Raw genomic sequence first — 16,831 nt, forward strand, 5'->3', positions numbered from 1 at the left:
AAATGTTTTGGTAATGTGTTGTAAAAAAGTACGTTGGGGGCCAGGAAATAGACTTTACCTTTGGGCTTGAGCACCAGGCCACCACGTTACAAATGGAGGGTGGGCTTCAAGAACAGTGAAACAGTGCTGTGGTTACTCTCCTCTGTTCCCGCCTCTGTCTTCTACCACTATCTGAAGGAAAATAGTCTTTTGTAGGTAGTGGTGCTTTTACTTCTCTCTTTCCTTCCTTCTTTCTCTTCCAAATTCCTTCCCACCCTTCTTTGCTATTATGAGAGCACTGTTTAGCTCTAGTTTAAGGTGGTACTGAGGATTGAACCTGAGACCCCAGGCAGGAATCTTTTTGTATAGCTACTATGATGTCTCCCCAGCTTCTTGTAGACAGTGGATTCATTCAGGTATGAAGTCCCAGGGAAGTTTTGGATGACAAAAGCAAAAAAAAAACAAACAAAAAAGCTAATTGTAACTGTTTATTGGCGGTGGTAGAGGAAAGATTTCTCTCTCTGCTCCAGACTTTGTTCCTGGTGAAAATATTCCAGTTATTTTCTTAAAGGAACCTTGATTTTGATGCTCTTAGCATAAATAAATTCATCTTATTGAGATGTATGTGTTCTATCTCATAGATGTTTGGTAACGTTCTGCTTTAGAAATGTATCTGAAGCATGTTAGTATCCTTTTTTAGGATCAAAAGGAGGGTGGAAGTGTTTCCTGTGGAGAACATTTTCTTTTCTCCCTGTAGATTGAAGCTCTCCCCAAGCCCTTCTTCTCGAGTGACAGTATCTCGAGCATCCTCCAGTCGAAGTGTGCGAACAACCAGAGGAAAGCGGAAGAGGGTCGACGTTGAAGAGTCGGAGGCCAGCAGTAGTGTTAGCATCTCCCATTCTGCATCAGCCACAGGGAATGTCTGCATTGAAGAGATCGATGTGGATGGGAAATTTATCCGCCTGAAGAACACTTCTGAACAGGTCAAACATTTTTGGACGCAGTCCCTCCCCCTCTGCCAGCAAAATTTTGCTGGTTGGACTATTTTGTAGTTGTAAGAGTTGCTTGGTCTTTATTTGGATTTAGTGTTCTTCACAGGATAAGTCCCTTTCCTTCCGTGTGTGTGTGTGTGTGCGTGTGCGTGTGCGTGTGCGTGCGCGCACACGCACGCGCGCTGGAACTTGAACCGGGCCTTCATACACACAGTGTGCCCTCTACCATCAAGCTACACCTCTATCCTCTTTCCTCCTTTTTTACTTAAGTCCACCAGGTGAAACACACATTAAAATAGAGGACTTGTGGAGGTGTGGCTATGGAGTAAAATAGGCAGAGAGTGCACCATTTGTGTAGAAGAAAAAAGGATTTCTTTCCTTGTTTGTTCACTGGCCTTCTCTGAGAGGCAGAGCTTTTCACACTTGGTTGTTTTTTGTAGTGGTCTTCCTAGGGATTAGTATTTCTATTTTTGCAACCAGATTTGTGGAAAAATTTGAATGAGTAGGTTTAAATAGTGCCTATTCTTTCATAGCTATCAACTGTACAAAGAAGCTTTGATTCTTAAATATGCTGATAATATATTTTTCTTTAATCAAATGAGTGAATGAAGAGCAGTACAAAGCTTTGTCTTTGATTTTCTTTTTTCTTTCTTATTCTAACATGTCATGCAGTCTCCTCAGCCTTGAAATGATTTGATTAAACATAAGCAACATGGTCATAGGGAATGCTCAAGTTTCATGGCAGGGTTCTCCTGAGCTGAGTAGTGAAGGTCTTCCTTGACTAGGCACCTTGGAACTGGGGCCACAGAGGAGTGTGAGAGAATTCCTGAAGGCAGGACTGGAGGTGCAGTGGGATGGAAACCACTTACCTTTGGCATCATTATGAATGTCACTCCTTTCCTCAAAAGGCTTTTAAAACTACTCTGCAGGGCCAGGCAAAGTGGCACCCCTGGCTAAATGTATACATTACAGGACACAAGGACCCAGGTTTTCAAGCCGCTCCCTACCTGCAGGGGGAAAGCTTCACGAGTGCTGAAGCAGGGCTGCAGGTGTCTGTCTCTTTCTCTGCCTTCCCCTCCCATTTCAGTTTCTTTCTGTCTGTATCCAGTAGTAAATAAATAAAAATATCAAATAGAAAACAACTACCTTGCATGTGGTGAAAAATTAATTTGATTGGCTGGAGGAGTGCCAGAAATTCTGATAGTAAGAGAATAGACAAAAAAATATTGTACTCATGCCTCTCACAGCTGAAGAATGCCTTCCTGCTCTCTTGTACTTTGGCTATTTTTCAAAAGGCACGGCAGCCCTGTGTGGAGCTATCCTGAAGCTGGCTTTTAGCCTGGTTTATTTTTGTCTTGGAGTCTGAGGTGACTAAATTCATTTAATTGCTTTACTCTCCTGCACCTTCCCTCAGATGTCAGGCAGCTCTGGGCAACTTAGGAGCCAGAGTTCATAGTTCTCCCCCAGGACGGGCTTATTTTCTCATGGAGCCTTTTCTATTCCCTTGTGCTTTAGGGTAAGAGTAAAATGTGAGTGGCTCCTGTTCTGGCAGCAACTATGCCCATTTTCTTTGGTGTATATTCTTTTTCTTTATGATTTATCTTCTTTAAAGCTCCCTAATAATTAGTTAACTGCAGTATGGTGAAGGCTACTGTTCTGATGAATGATGTGTTTTTTTCTTACTGATAATGCTATAACTTTCTGTATATCGGTGGTGACCTGTTTTATGTTGTGAATAGGATCAACCAATGGGAGGCTGGGAGATGATCAGAAAAATTGGAGACACATCAGTCAGTTACAAATATACCTCAAGATATGTGCTGAAGGCCGGCCAGACTGTTACAGTAAGTGGTTGTACTCAACTTAGCTTAACTGTCTTAACTGTTAAAATAATTAAATATTAACTTAATATTTTAGAAGTGTTTATTTTAATGCCTCTGACATTAGGGAATTACAGGTGTTACTAAAGGTTTGAAATTTTTTTTTTTTAAAGATTTTATTTATTCATGAGAAATTATAGGAGAGAGAGGGAACCAGGCGTCAGTATGGTACATGTGCCGCCGGGGATTGAACTCGGGACCTCATGCTTGAGAGTCCAGAGCCTTACTACTGTCCACCACCTGGACCACAAAAAATTTCTCTTATTGAGAGTGCTGATTGACTGCTAAAAGTAAAAGAAATTGGATTTTTTTTTTTTTTTTTTGGTCTATAGATAGAAAATAGCTATCTCCTGGTATAGACCAGTATAATTCAAGATATCGCTTGGCATAAAGAACTGCTAGGAAGACAATCTGTTAATTGCTCGAGCATATCTTCAAACAACAAATTTTCAATCTGTGTGACTCATTAGAATTACCTAGACAATGTTTTGTTTAAGTCAGTCATCTCTTTCATGGTGGGGCATCAGGACCTGTGTTTTGAACAAAAGTTATTTGTTGATCGGCACTGTTGTAAAGAATCACTCCTTTAACTCTCTACTTCCCCCCCAAAAAAAATCACTCCTTTAAATGATTAGCAAGGCTAGCAAATTTAAATTGAGAGAGATTGAGGCTTTATGACATTCTGTTTTGAGTTCTGGTTTTCTTGGTATATTTGGAAGAACCATATCTTGAATAGTTAACTGTTAGGTCACCTTTTTAGAGAAGTGTGCTTCATTAAACATATTACTTGGCTTTTACTTAGTAGATTTAGCAAATATTAAAACGTTAACAGTGATAGATATTACTTTTAATACTTCCTACTCTGATGGAAAAATTTACTTATATGCTCTTGAAGTGGTCCATTTCAGGACAGTCCCATCTCTAAGGTGGGACATAATAGCCTTAAAAATTCATTCTAGTGGTTAAAGAAGTTATAACACACACACAGACACACACACACACACACACACACACACACACACACACACACACACAAACTGGCATAAAACTCAAGTGGAGGACATAACATTTTCTCTTATCCTAAAACTTGGGTGGAACTTGAAGGAATCATGTTAAACAAAATCAGTCAGTTAAATGAGATGTCCGGAGGATGTATACAAGGTAATGTCACTCATAAGTGGGACTTGAAAGGGAAAATACAGATAAAACTTAGTGGTCTGTTAAAAGCAGCAGATTCAAGGATTCTAAAGGAGTGGGAGAGGACTGACTACATAGGTAGGTGGAAACTCAGTGACCTGTTAGGGAGGAAGAGGACAAGCTGGAGGCTATGGTGTGTCCATACAATCGTGGGGAATATATGAATGAAATTATGTGTACCCATAACAACACCATTTCCCCAGTAAAATGGTCTTTTTAAAAAATCCAATCTAAATTTTGCCATAAACCAAAGTGGGCTGGCTGTGATCATTTTAAGAAGTCACTGTTTTCATCCTGAAATACTGTAGAGGTGATTGTCTCCTTTTATGGATTCTGTTAAAAAAAAAAAAACGAACATATTTTAAATTTCATCACTGGCACAGACCTAATCTAGTGTTAAGATCAAAGATTCAAAACAAGATAGAAAGTTCTTTTTAAAAAAAAAAAGTTTATAGAACCTGGTGCCACATTATGAGCATACCAGGTGCTAATTTTGTAATAGTGGGTGAGAGTGGGAACAGATACCCCAACGGCACTACCCTTCTTTCTCTTTAGTAATTATTATAGTGAGAGGAAATTGCTCAGTCTTATTATCTGTCTTATGGAAGCTGCATAATGTGGAAAGAACCTGACATTTTAATTCAGAAGATTCAGATCTGAGTGTGCTCTAATGTGAAACCATTATGCCAATCATCTGCTTTTTCCACTGGATATAGTTCTTTGGGGACTAAATAGATACATATTCTTTAGGTCTAGTGGGGAACTAAATTATCATATAAAACATAATGCATTTCCCCCCCTTTAGTTGCTGGCATTAAATGTGATAAGCTCTTTGGAACATGCTGTAATGATGATTAGTCTGCCTACAAAATTGTCCAAGGCAATATAGCAAAGATCAGCTTAAAACTCTAGAACAAAACGAGAGCTGCATATGTGATACAGATTTTCTTAGAGTAGTAACTTTTGAAAAAAGCAAAAACAAAACATATGGTCCCTTTTAAAAGATCACTTTAAAAATATTATTTGTTTTAACGAAAGAGGTACAGAGAAAGATAACAGAGAGAGACAGCACTGTTCAGCTCTGGCTTATGATGCTGCTGCGAATCGAACCTGGGCGCCCAGAGCCTTAGGCATGAACGTCTTTTGCATAACCATTATGCTGTCTCTGCAGTGCCAAGAGCAGTATATATATAATTTTTTTTTTTTAAGTAGGAAGTTGGCCCTGAATCAAGGCTAGCAGTTTGCTGACGGTGTTGGTTTCAAGCAGGAGCCTACAGAAATGTCTTTCTATGGTCTGTTGGCCATTTTAGAACTTTGACAATGTAATGGTCAATTCATTAGGAAGAAACATATGAATAATTGGCAGTAGTTGTGTACTTAACTAAACTTATATCTGTAGCTGATTAATACTGGGACTCTAAAATAAAGAGCTCCTTGATAAAATGTAGAATTCTACCAAATTTTGTTGTTAATTGCCCCCAAAAGGAAAAGAAAAGGTAGAAAAGTTAGGCAATTCACTTGGTTTAACCTAGCAGATCCAGAATATTTGTATTTTAACATGTGATCAATACACAAGTCTCATTAGTTTCACTTTACCTTTTTTTTTTTTTTTAAAAAAATTATTTCCTTTTGTTGCCCTTGCCTTATTGTAGTTACTGATTTCACTGTTGTTGATAGGACAGAGAAATGGAGAGAGGTGGGGAAGACAGAGTGGGAGAGAAAGATAGACAGACACCTGTAGACCTGCTTCACTGCTTGTGAAGCAACTCCCCTACAGATGGGGAGACGGGGATTCGAACCAGGATCCTTATGCAAGTCCTTGCGCTTTGCGCTATGTGCACTTAACCTGCTGCGTTACTGCCCGACACCCTCATTTTACCTTTTTTTTTTTTTTTTACTTTTTTATTGTTGTAGTTATTATTATTATTGATGTCGTTGTTGTTGGATAAGACAGAAATGGAGAGAGGATGGGAAGACAGAGGAGGGAGAGAAAGACACCTGCAGAAGACCTGCTTCACTGTCTGTTAAGTGACTCCTCTGTAGGTGTGGAGCTGGGGGCTCCAATTGGGATCCTTATGCTGGTTCTTGCACTTTGCACTATCTACGCTTAACCTGCTGTGCTACCACCCAATTCCCCCTCATTTTACCTTTTAAAAACACTTGGTTCTTCAAATGTACAGATATCAACGTATCTCAGTTCTGACTAACCACATTTCTAGAGCTCAGTAAGCCACATGGCTGTGATACTGAGCAGAAAAGCTCTAGAACATGTTAGTTCCAGGTTAAATTATCCAGTTAAGACATGTACCCATTACTGACATTTAAGACTAACGTGACTACATACTTCCACAGGGAATAGTAAAAGGTATTGTGAGAAATTAGGAAGACACCAGTGTTCCCTACAACCTTAAGGGCAACTTTGATTTAGTTCTTCTGTCCAGTTTCATTCCTTTCCACGTGTGTTGCTGATGGAAGGCATGGAAGTTTTATGTGAACACCCAGAAAGGACACTTTCCTAATCAGTAATCCATAGATTTTTCTCCCCATATTAAAATACACTTTCCTATGTCATCTTCAATCTTTTTTTTTCTTTTTTCTGCCAGAGAACTACTTAACTCTGGTTTATGCTTAACTCCTGGGGATTGAACCTGTGACTTTAAATGCCTTAAGACATGAAGATCTTTTTTATAACCATTATGCTATCTCCCCAGCCCATTATTCCATTCTTATTATAAAATAATGTATGGGTCACAAAAACTTTCCTATTTCCATATGATTCTTTTGAGAGATCAGGATGGTAGTATTAGACTTACAAATAAGCGTATTGAGTTTCATGGAGGTGAAAAGATTTGTCCAAGACTCAAACCGAGGCTTTCTCCATTCTACTCATACTCTGCTGCCATAACAGTTCATTGAACATGTGGCTGAATTTCCATGCTGATGAGAAGAGAAACAGTCATTTTTGTTCTATCTTAATAGCTGTCAAATTTGCCCTTGACCATTTGTGATTTATACATTTCCTGTATTTTTGGAGTTCAATCTTAGATGCACTCAGGGTATTGTGACATTGTCCTAATAGAAGTAACAATTTTCTGTGCTGCAGATGAGGAAAGTGAGCTCTTCAAAGACCATAGTCAAGGATTTAGAAACTGTAGAATAATAGATTGCTAATAAGAGCTAGTACTTGCTGAGTGACCAGCCCTCTGTGGTAACCACTTGTTTTTTCACAATGTCATGTAAGTTCCATTTTTGTTCCACTTTATGGATAGTGAAAGTAAAATGACCTTGTCAAGGTCATCTGATAGGCAGTGAAGCTAAGATTTTATTTTTAATCTCTTGTTTTTGTAGGAATTTTTTCTCTCCTATTTTATTAGTCATTTAATAGTGTTTTTTCGGGTTTTGTTTTGTTTTTCACAAAATCACAAGTTATCAGGTGTATAATTTCACGACCATGTATGGATAATGTACATCACCCTAGAGAAGGGAGGATTTAAGCATCTTCACTTGAGAGTTGTGTGTGTTCATCTTTATTTATCAGATGATTGGATAGGGAAATCTGAAGCCTTGAGAGTCTGTAGGTTCTAGACATGTAGCTTCTTAGAGCAGGTCTGAAGCTAGGGTATATGGTTGGGAGAGTTTTAGAATCATGTACAAGAGGTTCAGGTGTTACTGTGTTGCTGTTGTTGGCAGGTTGGTGAGCTCTGGGCTCTGAGTAGACTGATGATTTTTTCTTTTTCTAGATATGGGCTGCAAATGCTGGTGTCACAGCCAGTCCACCCACAGACCTCATCTGGAAGAACCAGAACTCTTGGGGCACTGGTGAAGATGTGAAGGTTATATTGAAGAATTCTCAGGGAGAGGTATGATCATTTTACTAATACCTTTGCCAATGGCAGTTGTCCCTGAATTACGCATGTACGGTTTCTTTTCAGAAATCATATTGAAATGTAAAGCAACTTATTGCTTAAAAATGGCCAAGACTGCTGAGTAAATGAAAATAATGTTGTACTCAGAGTTTAGGTGAAACATGAGTGTTCATAGGATACTGGTTATTAGCATGGACTCCAGGATGTGCCCTGTTTTAAAAAATCTGTTATTCACAGCAAAGAATAAGAAAGCAGGGGCCAAAGGGTGGTACACTTGGTGGGAGCGCACATATTCCAGGGAATAAGGACCCAAGTTCAAGCCCCTAGACCCCAGCCTTCAGGGGTGAAAGCTTCATAAGCAGCAAAACAATGCTGCGGGCATCTCTACCCCCTCCTCCCATCTCTCAACTTCTTTGTCTCTATCCTAAATAAATAAATAAATAAATAAATAAATAAATAAAAATTTTGAAAAGAATAAAACATTATAATAAGTATATCACTATAATATATTAGTGTATTAGATAATTTAAAAAATCTGTTATTCACTTGTTCCTGATTTTGAGCAAGATCCTTCACCTCCCGTAGTGTTGTTTTAAAATGAAAGTAACAAGATAATCCTGGGCCAACGCACGCAACTGTATTTAGCCACTAATAAAAGCTTATGCTGTTGATTTTGTTATTCATATGGGACATTCATCAAACTTTGGTGTGCACATCTGTTTATGTTTTTAGTGTCAGTCCTAGAATTACTTTTTCCCCCCTAGATTTAAGTATATCTTATTTATTACATTTGAGACAGTTTCTTGAGAGGGAGAGGGAGAGGGAGAGGAGGAGGGAGAGGAGGAGGGAGAGGGAGAGGCCGAGAGAGAGAGGCCGAGAGAGAGAGGCCGAGAGAGAGGCCGAGACCAGATTATTACTCTGACACTTGTACTGGGGACCAAACGGGAGACTGAAGGGATTTAAGTCTAAGGTTCTGCTAGTTGAGCCACTTCCCCAACTGCTCTGATTGTTTTCAGTAGACTTTACTTTTTGGAGCGGTTTTAGTGTGCGTACTTAAACACGCGCACACACCACGGTCCCACTCAGCTCTTGCATGTGATTGAATCCGTGACTTAAGGTATAGGTCCTTAACTGCTGAGCTATCTCTTTCCTACCTCTGCTATCACTTAAAAAAAACACTGTGGCGCCCCCCCCCCCCCCCATACTGAGAGATGGAAAAGTCTTTGCCAAACAGGAGGGGTTGTTGGTCAAATATAAGTAACCTCCTCGAGGCTCCTCCCAAGCTCCTGACTTGCCAGGTGCTCACCTCATACCCCACACAGTGCTTGCCAGGCTGGCCTCCCTAAAGTGCTGAGCATGCTGAGGGTGAGGACCTGGTCTGCCCTTCCTGGCAGTGTGCCTGGCACTTAGTAAGCGTTCAGTACGAATTTACTGGAGAATACATTTAAACAGCCAAACACTTAACCACTGTTTAAGTTCAGAGATAGAATTAGCAACATTTACTAAAGGAGCCTGACTTGTTTGCATAAGAAGTCCTGTGCCTGGCTCTATTCCATCCATTCTTCATGGCAGCTGTCTGCTGGTGATCAGGCTGCTCTTCCTAAGGAGTTATTTACTGAGTGAACAGTGTCCCATCTCCCGCTGAGGATGAAAATGAAAATGCATTTATTTGTTTTCACTGTGGACCTCACTAATACAACTGTGTGAAATAAATACTTGAGTACATTTGGCAACTTCGCCTCTGATTACCTTTTAGCTTCTAAGTAGGTGAGCAGTTTACAAAAACCTTCAATCATTCAGAAATTTCCAAGTGCTGGACCTTTGCCTTTTCTCTGTGGAAACCCTTTCTTGTCTCTTATCTTCAGTACTGTAGAGTCATTCTGTCTGTTGCTGGTGCTGCCACCCAAAGGCTGGAAATTTTTACAGCTTCCATATGGGGAGAGCCTGATAAGAACTCGAAACATTGCCACGAGTGGTAGTTTGCTCATACTGAAGAGCAACTTTTTTTTTCTTTTTAAAATTTATTTATTTAAAAAAGGATACATTAACAAAACCATAGGATAGGAGGTGTACAACTCCACACAATTCCCATCACCCGATCTCCATATCCCATCCCCTCCCCTGATAGCTTTCCCATTCTCTATCTCTCTGGGAGTATGCACCCAAGGTCATTGTGGGTTGCAGAAGGTGGAAGGTCTGGCTTCTGTAATTGCTTCTCTACTGAACATGGGCATTGACTGGTCGATCCATACTCCCAGTCTTTGTCTCTCTTTCCCTAGTAGGGTGGGTCTCTGGGGAAGCAGAGCTCCAGGACACATTGGTGGCATCGTCTGTCCAAGGAAGTCTGGTCAGCATCATGCTGGCATCTGGAACCTGGTGACTGAAAAGAGAGTTAACATACAAAGCCAAACAAATTGTTGAACAGTTATGGACCTAAAGGCTGGAATAGTGCAGATGAAGTGTTGGGGGGTACTCACTGCAGACTGTTGTGTACTTTTACTGGAGAGCAATTTTTCTTAGGCAGATGAAATGTACTTCCGTAAGCCGTGGAATCTAGTTACTGTGTATAGCATTTCTTTCTCTGAAAACATGTTCCAAGTTAGAAATAGATCTTATAAGAAGATACTTGGAATGCAGCAGGCTTAAAAATCCAGAAAATAAGAGACAGTTTGTGCAGAATAGATACCATGAATGGGATATGTCTTGAGGTCATATTACTGACAACATTTCAGTGACTGAAGCTAACTGAAGCTGTCATTTTAAACTACTTGTTAAGTTTTAGACCACACTTTAACTGACATAACATTGTAAACTTCCTTTATTTGGTTGTTTTTCTTGATTGACCTTACAACATGCTACGGAGTAAAATTAGATGCTCTGTGGCACTCTGTAGGCTTGTTGTCTAATCATCAGGTTAGCCTTGTGCTTAAACAAAAACACCCATACATTTGTGCAAGTCAGCATTCTCTGTGGGAAGGCTATCTGAATTTAGTCTTCAAAAGAAAATGGAAATCGTTACTTCCTGTGGTACCTCCAGTGGATAGGAGACCCACTTCATGTGCAGAACACAATGGAACCCCACCATCGTGTTACCAGTAAATATGTGTCTCTGTGTGGTTCCATTTGGTTCAAGAGGGACCAGTGGCTGGAAAGATTGAAAGGAGCTTACTCTTTTATTTTGCTCATCAGGTATTCCTGTTTCCACTCTGGTTCCTGGGTCCCAGCAGTTTGCTTCATTTTATTCAACATTTGTTTAGTACCTTTTCTTTGCTAGGAGCAGAGATCTTTAAGCCAAATTCATATTGAACATTACAAGGCATTTAGTGTCCCAAATCATTTACAGAATTCTTTTTAGTAACAGAATGGGATGGAAAGCAATGGAAACATCTCAGCAGGTATTTTAAATCAGATACCAGTAGCTTACTTGCTGGGAATACGGAAGATAAGAATTGCTACTGATTATGCAAAAAAATCCCCTGCAGTACCTAAAGCTACTGGTGTGCAAAACCCCCCCCCCCCCCAATAAACCTGATGCTGGGCCGTTGTTTCTTAAAGGTTCCTCTTTCCACAGTCTTAGTGATTTTTAAGGATGACTTTAACTTATGTCAAAAACTGCTCTTATTTTTAGGAGGTTGCACAAAGAAGTACAGTCTTTAAAACAACCATACCCGAAGAGGAAGAAGAAGAAGAGGCAGCTGAAGTACTTGTGGAAGAAGAACTTTTCCACCAGCAGGTATTATTTGAACCTACTACTTGTTTGCTTTTTATTACTCAAACTAGGAAGCCCCATAGCAGTAGCTCCCCCCCCCCCCCGACTTCTAGGTGAACCAGATTAAGGATACACCATTTGGTGCTTGTTTTCCTGAGAGGATAATTGAGATTGTACATTAGGGCACTGGGTGAACATTTCTCTTTTAAATTTTATTTCTCAGGTGTGGGAGATAGCTCATCTAGTGTAAGACCCTGAATTCGAGCCTACGCATCACAGGAAGTCACCATATATGGTAGAAGAGTGTTGTGGTGTTGTATCTCTCTGTGTCCTTAAATTGGACCAAGGTGGTTACTCAGTGGCATTGTGCATGCAGGAGGCCCAGAGTTTATTCTCCCGTGCCATATGAAAATTTTTCTGATCAAATCCACATATGTCAGTTATAAACAGTCATGCTTGGACTGGGATGGATGTTCGAATTTTTCCTGAAGGTTCTGCAGCTGAAGAGTGTAGACCAATGAATTATACCAAACACCTGCATATCAACTTAAAACAAAGGGTTATATTAAATTCAGTAGAAAACAAAGTTCTTGCTATTACTAAGATCTTAATCATCTAATTGCAAGATAAATTTTTTAGCTGATGCTTGGGTTTTTGAGAGCCCTTGAAATAAAGACACTCCAAATTTGATTTAAATTAATTAAGCTGGAATTAGTAATAACTAAGGAGCCTTCAGTTTGTATTCTCAAGCTGAGTTCAATCACTAAGCAAAATCCTATTTTTAAGACTTCATTCTCATATCACCATATTTATATTCTATATTCATTTTACTTTATTAAAGCCCAAAAGTTGAGAAATACTCGAGATGGGTTATATGAGAGAGGGTGAGTTTTTGACTTGGATACTTCCTCATACCTTTGGAAGAAATATTTAATAAATACTTAGTTTCAGCAAGGAACAAGTTTAGGATCTGTTTCTTGCCTTCAGTGGGTAACATCCTAATAGCTGGAAGTGAAATGACAGTAGGTTTCAAAACATGAATCAGGTGCTGGCAGAGTTTCTCCAGGCCACCAGACTGGAGGAGAAGATCTCTAGGAAGGGGTGGTGACATACCCAGTTAAGCGCACATGTTATGATGCGCATGGACCTGGGTTTGAGCCCCTGCTCCCCACCTGCAGCTGGGACACTTCAAAAATGGTGAAGTAGGTCTGCAGGTGTCTTTGTCTCTCCTTCTCTATCTCCCCCTCCCTCTGAATTTCTCTCTTTTCTCTCAAAAAAAAAAAAAAAAAAAGGCTGTCAGGAGCAGTGGATTTGTGGTGCTGGCACCGAGCCCCAGTGATAACCCTGGAGGGAAAAAAAAAAAAACTCTTGGAAATATGGTTGTCCAGATTTTTCTTAAAGTTGTCTAAAATGCTGGGGCCAGATAGTGGCACACGTACTACAGTGTGCAAAGACCCAGGTTCAAGCCTTTGGTCCCTATATGCAGGGGGAACGCTTTGCAAATACAGCACTCTCTCTTTCTCCCTCTCTGTCTCCCCCTACCTTTTAAATTTATGGCTGTCTCTGTCTAATAAATAGATAACAAATATTTTTAAAAAATTATTTGGGACCAGGCGGTGGCACAACGGGTTAAGCGCACACATTATAAGGACCTGGGTTCAAGCCTCTGTTCCCTACCTGCAGAAACTTTATGAGTGGTGAAGCAGGGATGCAGGTGTCTGTCTCCTTCTGTCTATGACCTCATCTCCTCTCAATTTCTTTCTATCTCTACCCAATAATAAATATATAAAGAAAAATAGCTTCTGTATACTTAAGAGCAAGAACTAGAAACAGTATCAGAGATGGGCTCGGGGGAGTTTGCAGAGATGCCTTGGGTCTGTATAAATGGGTACTCACCAAGGCAGAGTGACTGAACAGGAAGGGTGACAGAAGGGAAGGAGGGGAGGGGGGAAGGGAGGGAAATCAAATCAAAAGATGTTTTAGCTTTTGTGATCAGAGAAATGACATCAAGGTTTAAAAGCGGGTAGATGGAAGGGCAGAACAGCTATTTTTACTTAGATTAGAAAATGACTCTAATGGGCTATCCAGTTGATTAGGTTCTTGGTGACCTTCAAGAAGCCAATTTTAGTTCATTCAAGTGTTGAATCACATCACATGGTAAGTGTTTAAGGAGTTAGTGAATGATAGAGAAATGGATAAGTGTTTAAGGAGTTAGCGAATGATAGAGAAATGGATAGAGGGAGTCATTTTAACTTTACATTTGAGGAATAACCCAAAATAAGTGCTTTGGGGTCTGGAAGAACTCAGCGCATCATAATTTCTAATGTTGCTGATAATGGAATATGTCTGTTGATCTCCTCTTTCTGAAATAATACAGGTTATTGTACAGTGGTTTTCAACTGTAGCTACATATTAGTATTACTTAACATTTAATTCAGATAATCTCTAGTTAAATATGACATTCTCACTTCACTGATGATCAGAGAAACTTTGTCTTATATTTTGAGAGGGGGAAAGATAGGGCTTGAGGGTGGTGGGTGAGATACAGATACCAAATCCCTTCTTCACTACCCATGAAATAAATACCCTTAGTGCTATTTGATGCTTCCCTGTGGCACTGGGGCTTGAACTCAGTGTTTTGTTTTACTCAGTGAGCCACCTCTAGCCATGATCATTAAACAACAACAACAAAAACCCTTAGGATATGAGTGTATGCTAGTAGATGAGAATCACTGTGTTGGTATTTATTGGAGATTTCTAAGGGGGGGAAAAAAATCTCAAAAGGGGGTGGGAATGAAGTTAGGTAATGTGGATTTATGGTATCTCTTTTTCTACTTTAAATACTTCTTAGTATTGATCTCCCTTTTTCTTTTTTTCTCACCAGGGAACTCCAAGAGCATCTAATAAAAGCTGTGCAATTATGTAAACTTCTCAAGTCAACCGTCTTCCTCAAAATAAAGAAGTATGGTAATCCTTACCTACATACAGTGCAGAGCCTTCTCAGAAGCACAGAATATTTTTATATTTCCTTTATGTGAATTTTTAAGCTGCGAATTGATGGCCTTAATTTCCTTTTTTTGACACTGAAAGTTTTGTAAAAGAAATCATATCCATACACTTTGTTGCAAGATGTGAATTATCAACACTGAACTAACTGTACTGTTTGGGAAGGGTCCCTCACATTTTTTGACTTTTTTTTAATGCGTATGTGTGAGGTTTTTTTTTTTTGTTGTTGTTGTTGTAGTTTTTTTTTTTTTTCTTTTCTTTTTTTAAGTTCTTATGAGAAGGGGAAGGGAGGGTAAATAAACCACTGTGTGTCTGGGTATTATTTGAAGATTGCTCCATCTAGACCAGCAATCTGCTCTTGATTATTCTCTGCTATATATATAACGGTGCTGTGAGGGAGGGGGAAGCATTTTTCAACATACTGAACTTTTGTACTGAATTTTTTTGTAATAAACAATCAAGGCTACTTTTTTTTTTTTAAATAGAAAAGAGGAATTTTCTAAGAAGGCAATATTAACCTAATCATCATGTAAGCACTCTGGATGAAGGAATCTGCAAAATCTTGTCTTATGGTTACTTCTCATAGATTCTTGATTCAAAAGGGGAGGGGGGAGGGGAGAATGGCTCAAAAATGCATTCATTAGCTTTGTTTTTTAAGATAGTGTAACTTGCTTAAATTTCTTATGTGACATTAACAAATAAAAAGCTGTTTTTAATAGTAATTTACTGTCTTGTAACTTCAAAAACAGATTTCGAGGGGAGAGAAATATTGTTTCTGCTTTTTATAGAAACATAATTTGGCTTGTTTGAACTAGATTATTTTTTTAAGGCTTTTACAATGAGAAAGGAAAACACACACAAATTATTTTGGGGTCTCTCCCTCCCTTCTTACTCTGTTTTCATTAGTACTGTAATAACATTAATGCACTATTTTGAATGAGTTGTTTTACCTTGTGTGTTGCATGGTTAGCCTATTAATAAACCCTTTCAAAATCTATTAACATAGGAAAGGCAAAGAGGAACCTAGGGGAAGTGAGTGAAGACACAGGAATATGATCCTTTTAAGGGAATAAAAACGAGATATTTCTTAGAATCTAGTTTTTCTGTCATTTAAAATAGGGAAAAGATACTGTTTGAAAGATTAATAAAAGAGTAAGGTAAGAATGATATAGGTAGATTGCTTATTCTGTATGGTTATAATTAAGATGTTAGGTGTTATGGGTTCTGAGAATTTTGTCTTGTCATTGCTTTAGCAATGGGAGCTGGCCTTGTAGAAAATGGAATAGCAGAGCTTCTCCTAACAGATGATAACATTTCAGAAGCTGAGGATAGTGTTTGCTTTTCTTTTAAAAATATTCCTGCAGTAAAGTAAGCTGTGTAAAGACCACCAGCTTTCACTTGCGAATAACTCACAAAGCCCCAGAATTACTATACTCTGCAGATTTACTGCACAGTCTGATAACATTACAGACACATGATAAATGCTGGGTTAGAAATTCTGTCTGGTGAAGCAGATAAAATGATAACTTTTCAACACAGATTTATCTTCAGAATGGGAATGGTAGTAACACAGTATATGGCCAGCCTTGGCAGTGAAAAGTTGTGCAACACGATGGAGTCTTGTCATCAAAATATACTCTAGGTACTTTATTGTTGGATTAGGTTGTAGAAATCAACATTCCAGCTACATCTTAAACACTGGCAGTTGCTGTCCAGAAAACAATGTGCTGTAATGAAACTCAGGACTCAATTAATAACTTAGAGTGGTGTCTCTGAATGTGTGGCCATGGATTGTTGACTATATTTACACTTAAACTACATGAGGCTTTCTGAAAGCTGAACTGAAGCTGCAGCACCTCTCATAGACCAGATACAGCACAAACTACCAGCCTTTTGCTACAGAAGGTGGTGGAGGGTGGTGATACAGTGCGGAAGAGTTCATTTCCGGGCCTTTCAGAACCTTCCCAGGCTCTCTGGGACCCTCTCTCACTGAGCCTTTTCTTCACTTTAACTTCACTTCTGTACAGTTTCTACCTCATAGCGTAATAAAGAAGTATGGAACCTGCCAAAAAATAAATCTTTTTAAAAATATTTCTGGGGTATTAGAATATTTAGTAACAAAGACAAATTTATTTCCTTCCCATCTTATTTTCTCTTTAGGTGTTTTTTGTTTTGTTTTTGTTTTTGTTTTTTTATTTTGCT

General features: G+C 39.1%; 1 protein-coding gene and 1 non-coding gene across 2 annotated transcripts in view; both read left to right on the top strand.

The window, feature by feature from the left end:
- Positions 1 to 14,963, top strand: part of LMNB1 (lamin B1) — a 45,433-nt gene extending 30,470 nt beyond the window's left edge. Inside the window, exons 7-11 of the mRNA XM_007527798.2 lie at positions 737 to 962; positions 2,711 to 2,815; positions 7,789 to 7,908; positions 11,543 to 11,647; positions 14,508 to 14,963. Coding sequence (XP_007527860.1) covers positions 737 to 962; positions 2,711 to 2,815; positions 7,789 to 7,908; positions 11,543 to 11,647; positions 14,508 to 14,549 — 598 coding nt within the window. The 3' untranslated portion in view covers positions 14,550 to 14,963. The remainder of the gene's footprint in view (positions 1 to 736; positions 963 to 2,710; positions 2,816 to 7,788; positions 7,909 to 11,542; positions 11,648 to 14,507) is intronic.
- LOC132537385 (small nucleolar RNA SNORA2/SNORA34 family) lies at positions 5,265 to 5,401 on the top strand. The gene has a single exon (XR_009548823.1). It is a non-coding gene; the product is annotated as a small nucleolar RNA SNORA2/SNORA34 family (small nucleolar RNA).
- Positions 14,964 to 16,831: the final 1,868 nt, after the last annotated feature.

The sequence above is a fragment of the Erinaceus europaeus genome, chromosome 2 (genome assembly GCF_950295315.1).
Source record: "Erinaceus europaeus chromosome 2, mEriEur2.1, whole genome shotgun sequence".
Classification (NCBI taxonomy): Eukaryota; Metazoa; Chordata; class Mammalia; order Eulipotyphla; family Erinaceidae; genus Erinaceus; species Erinaceus europaeus.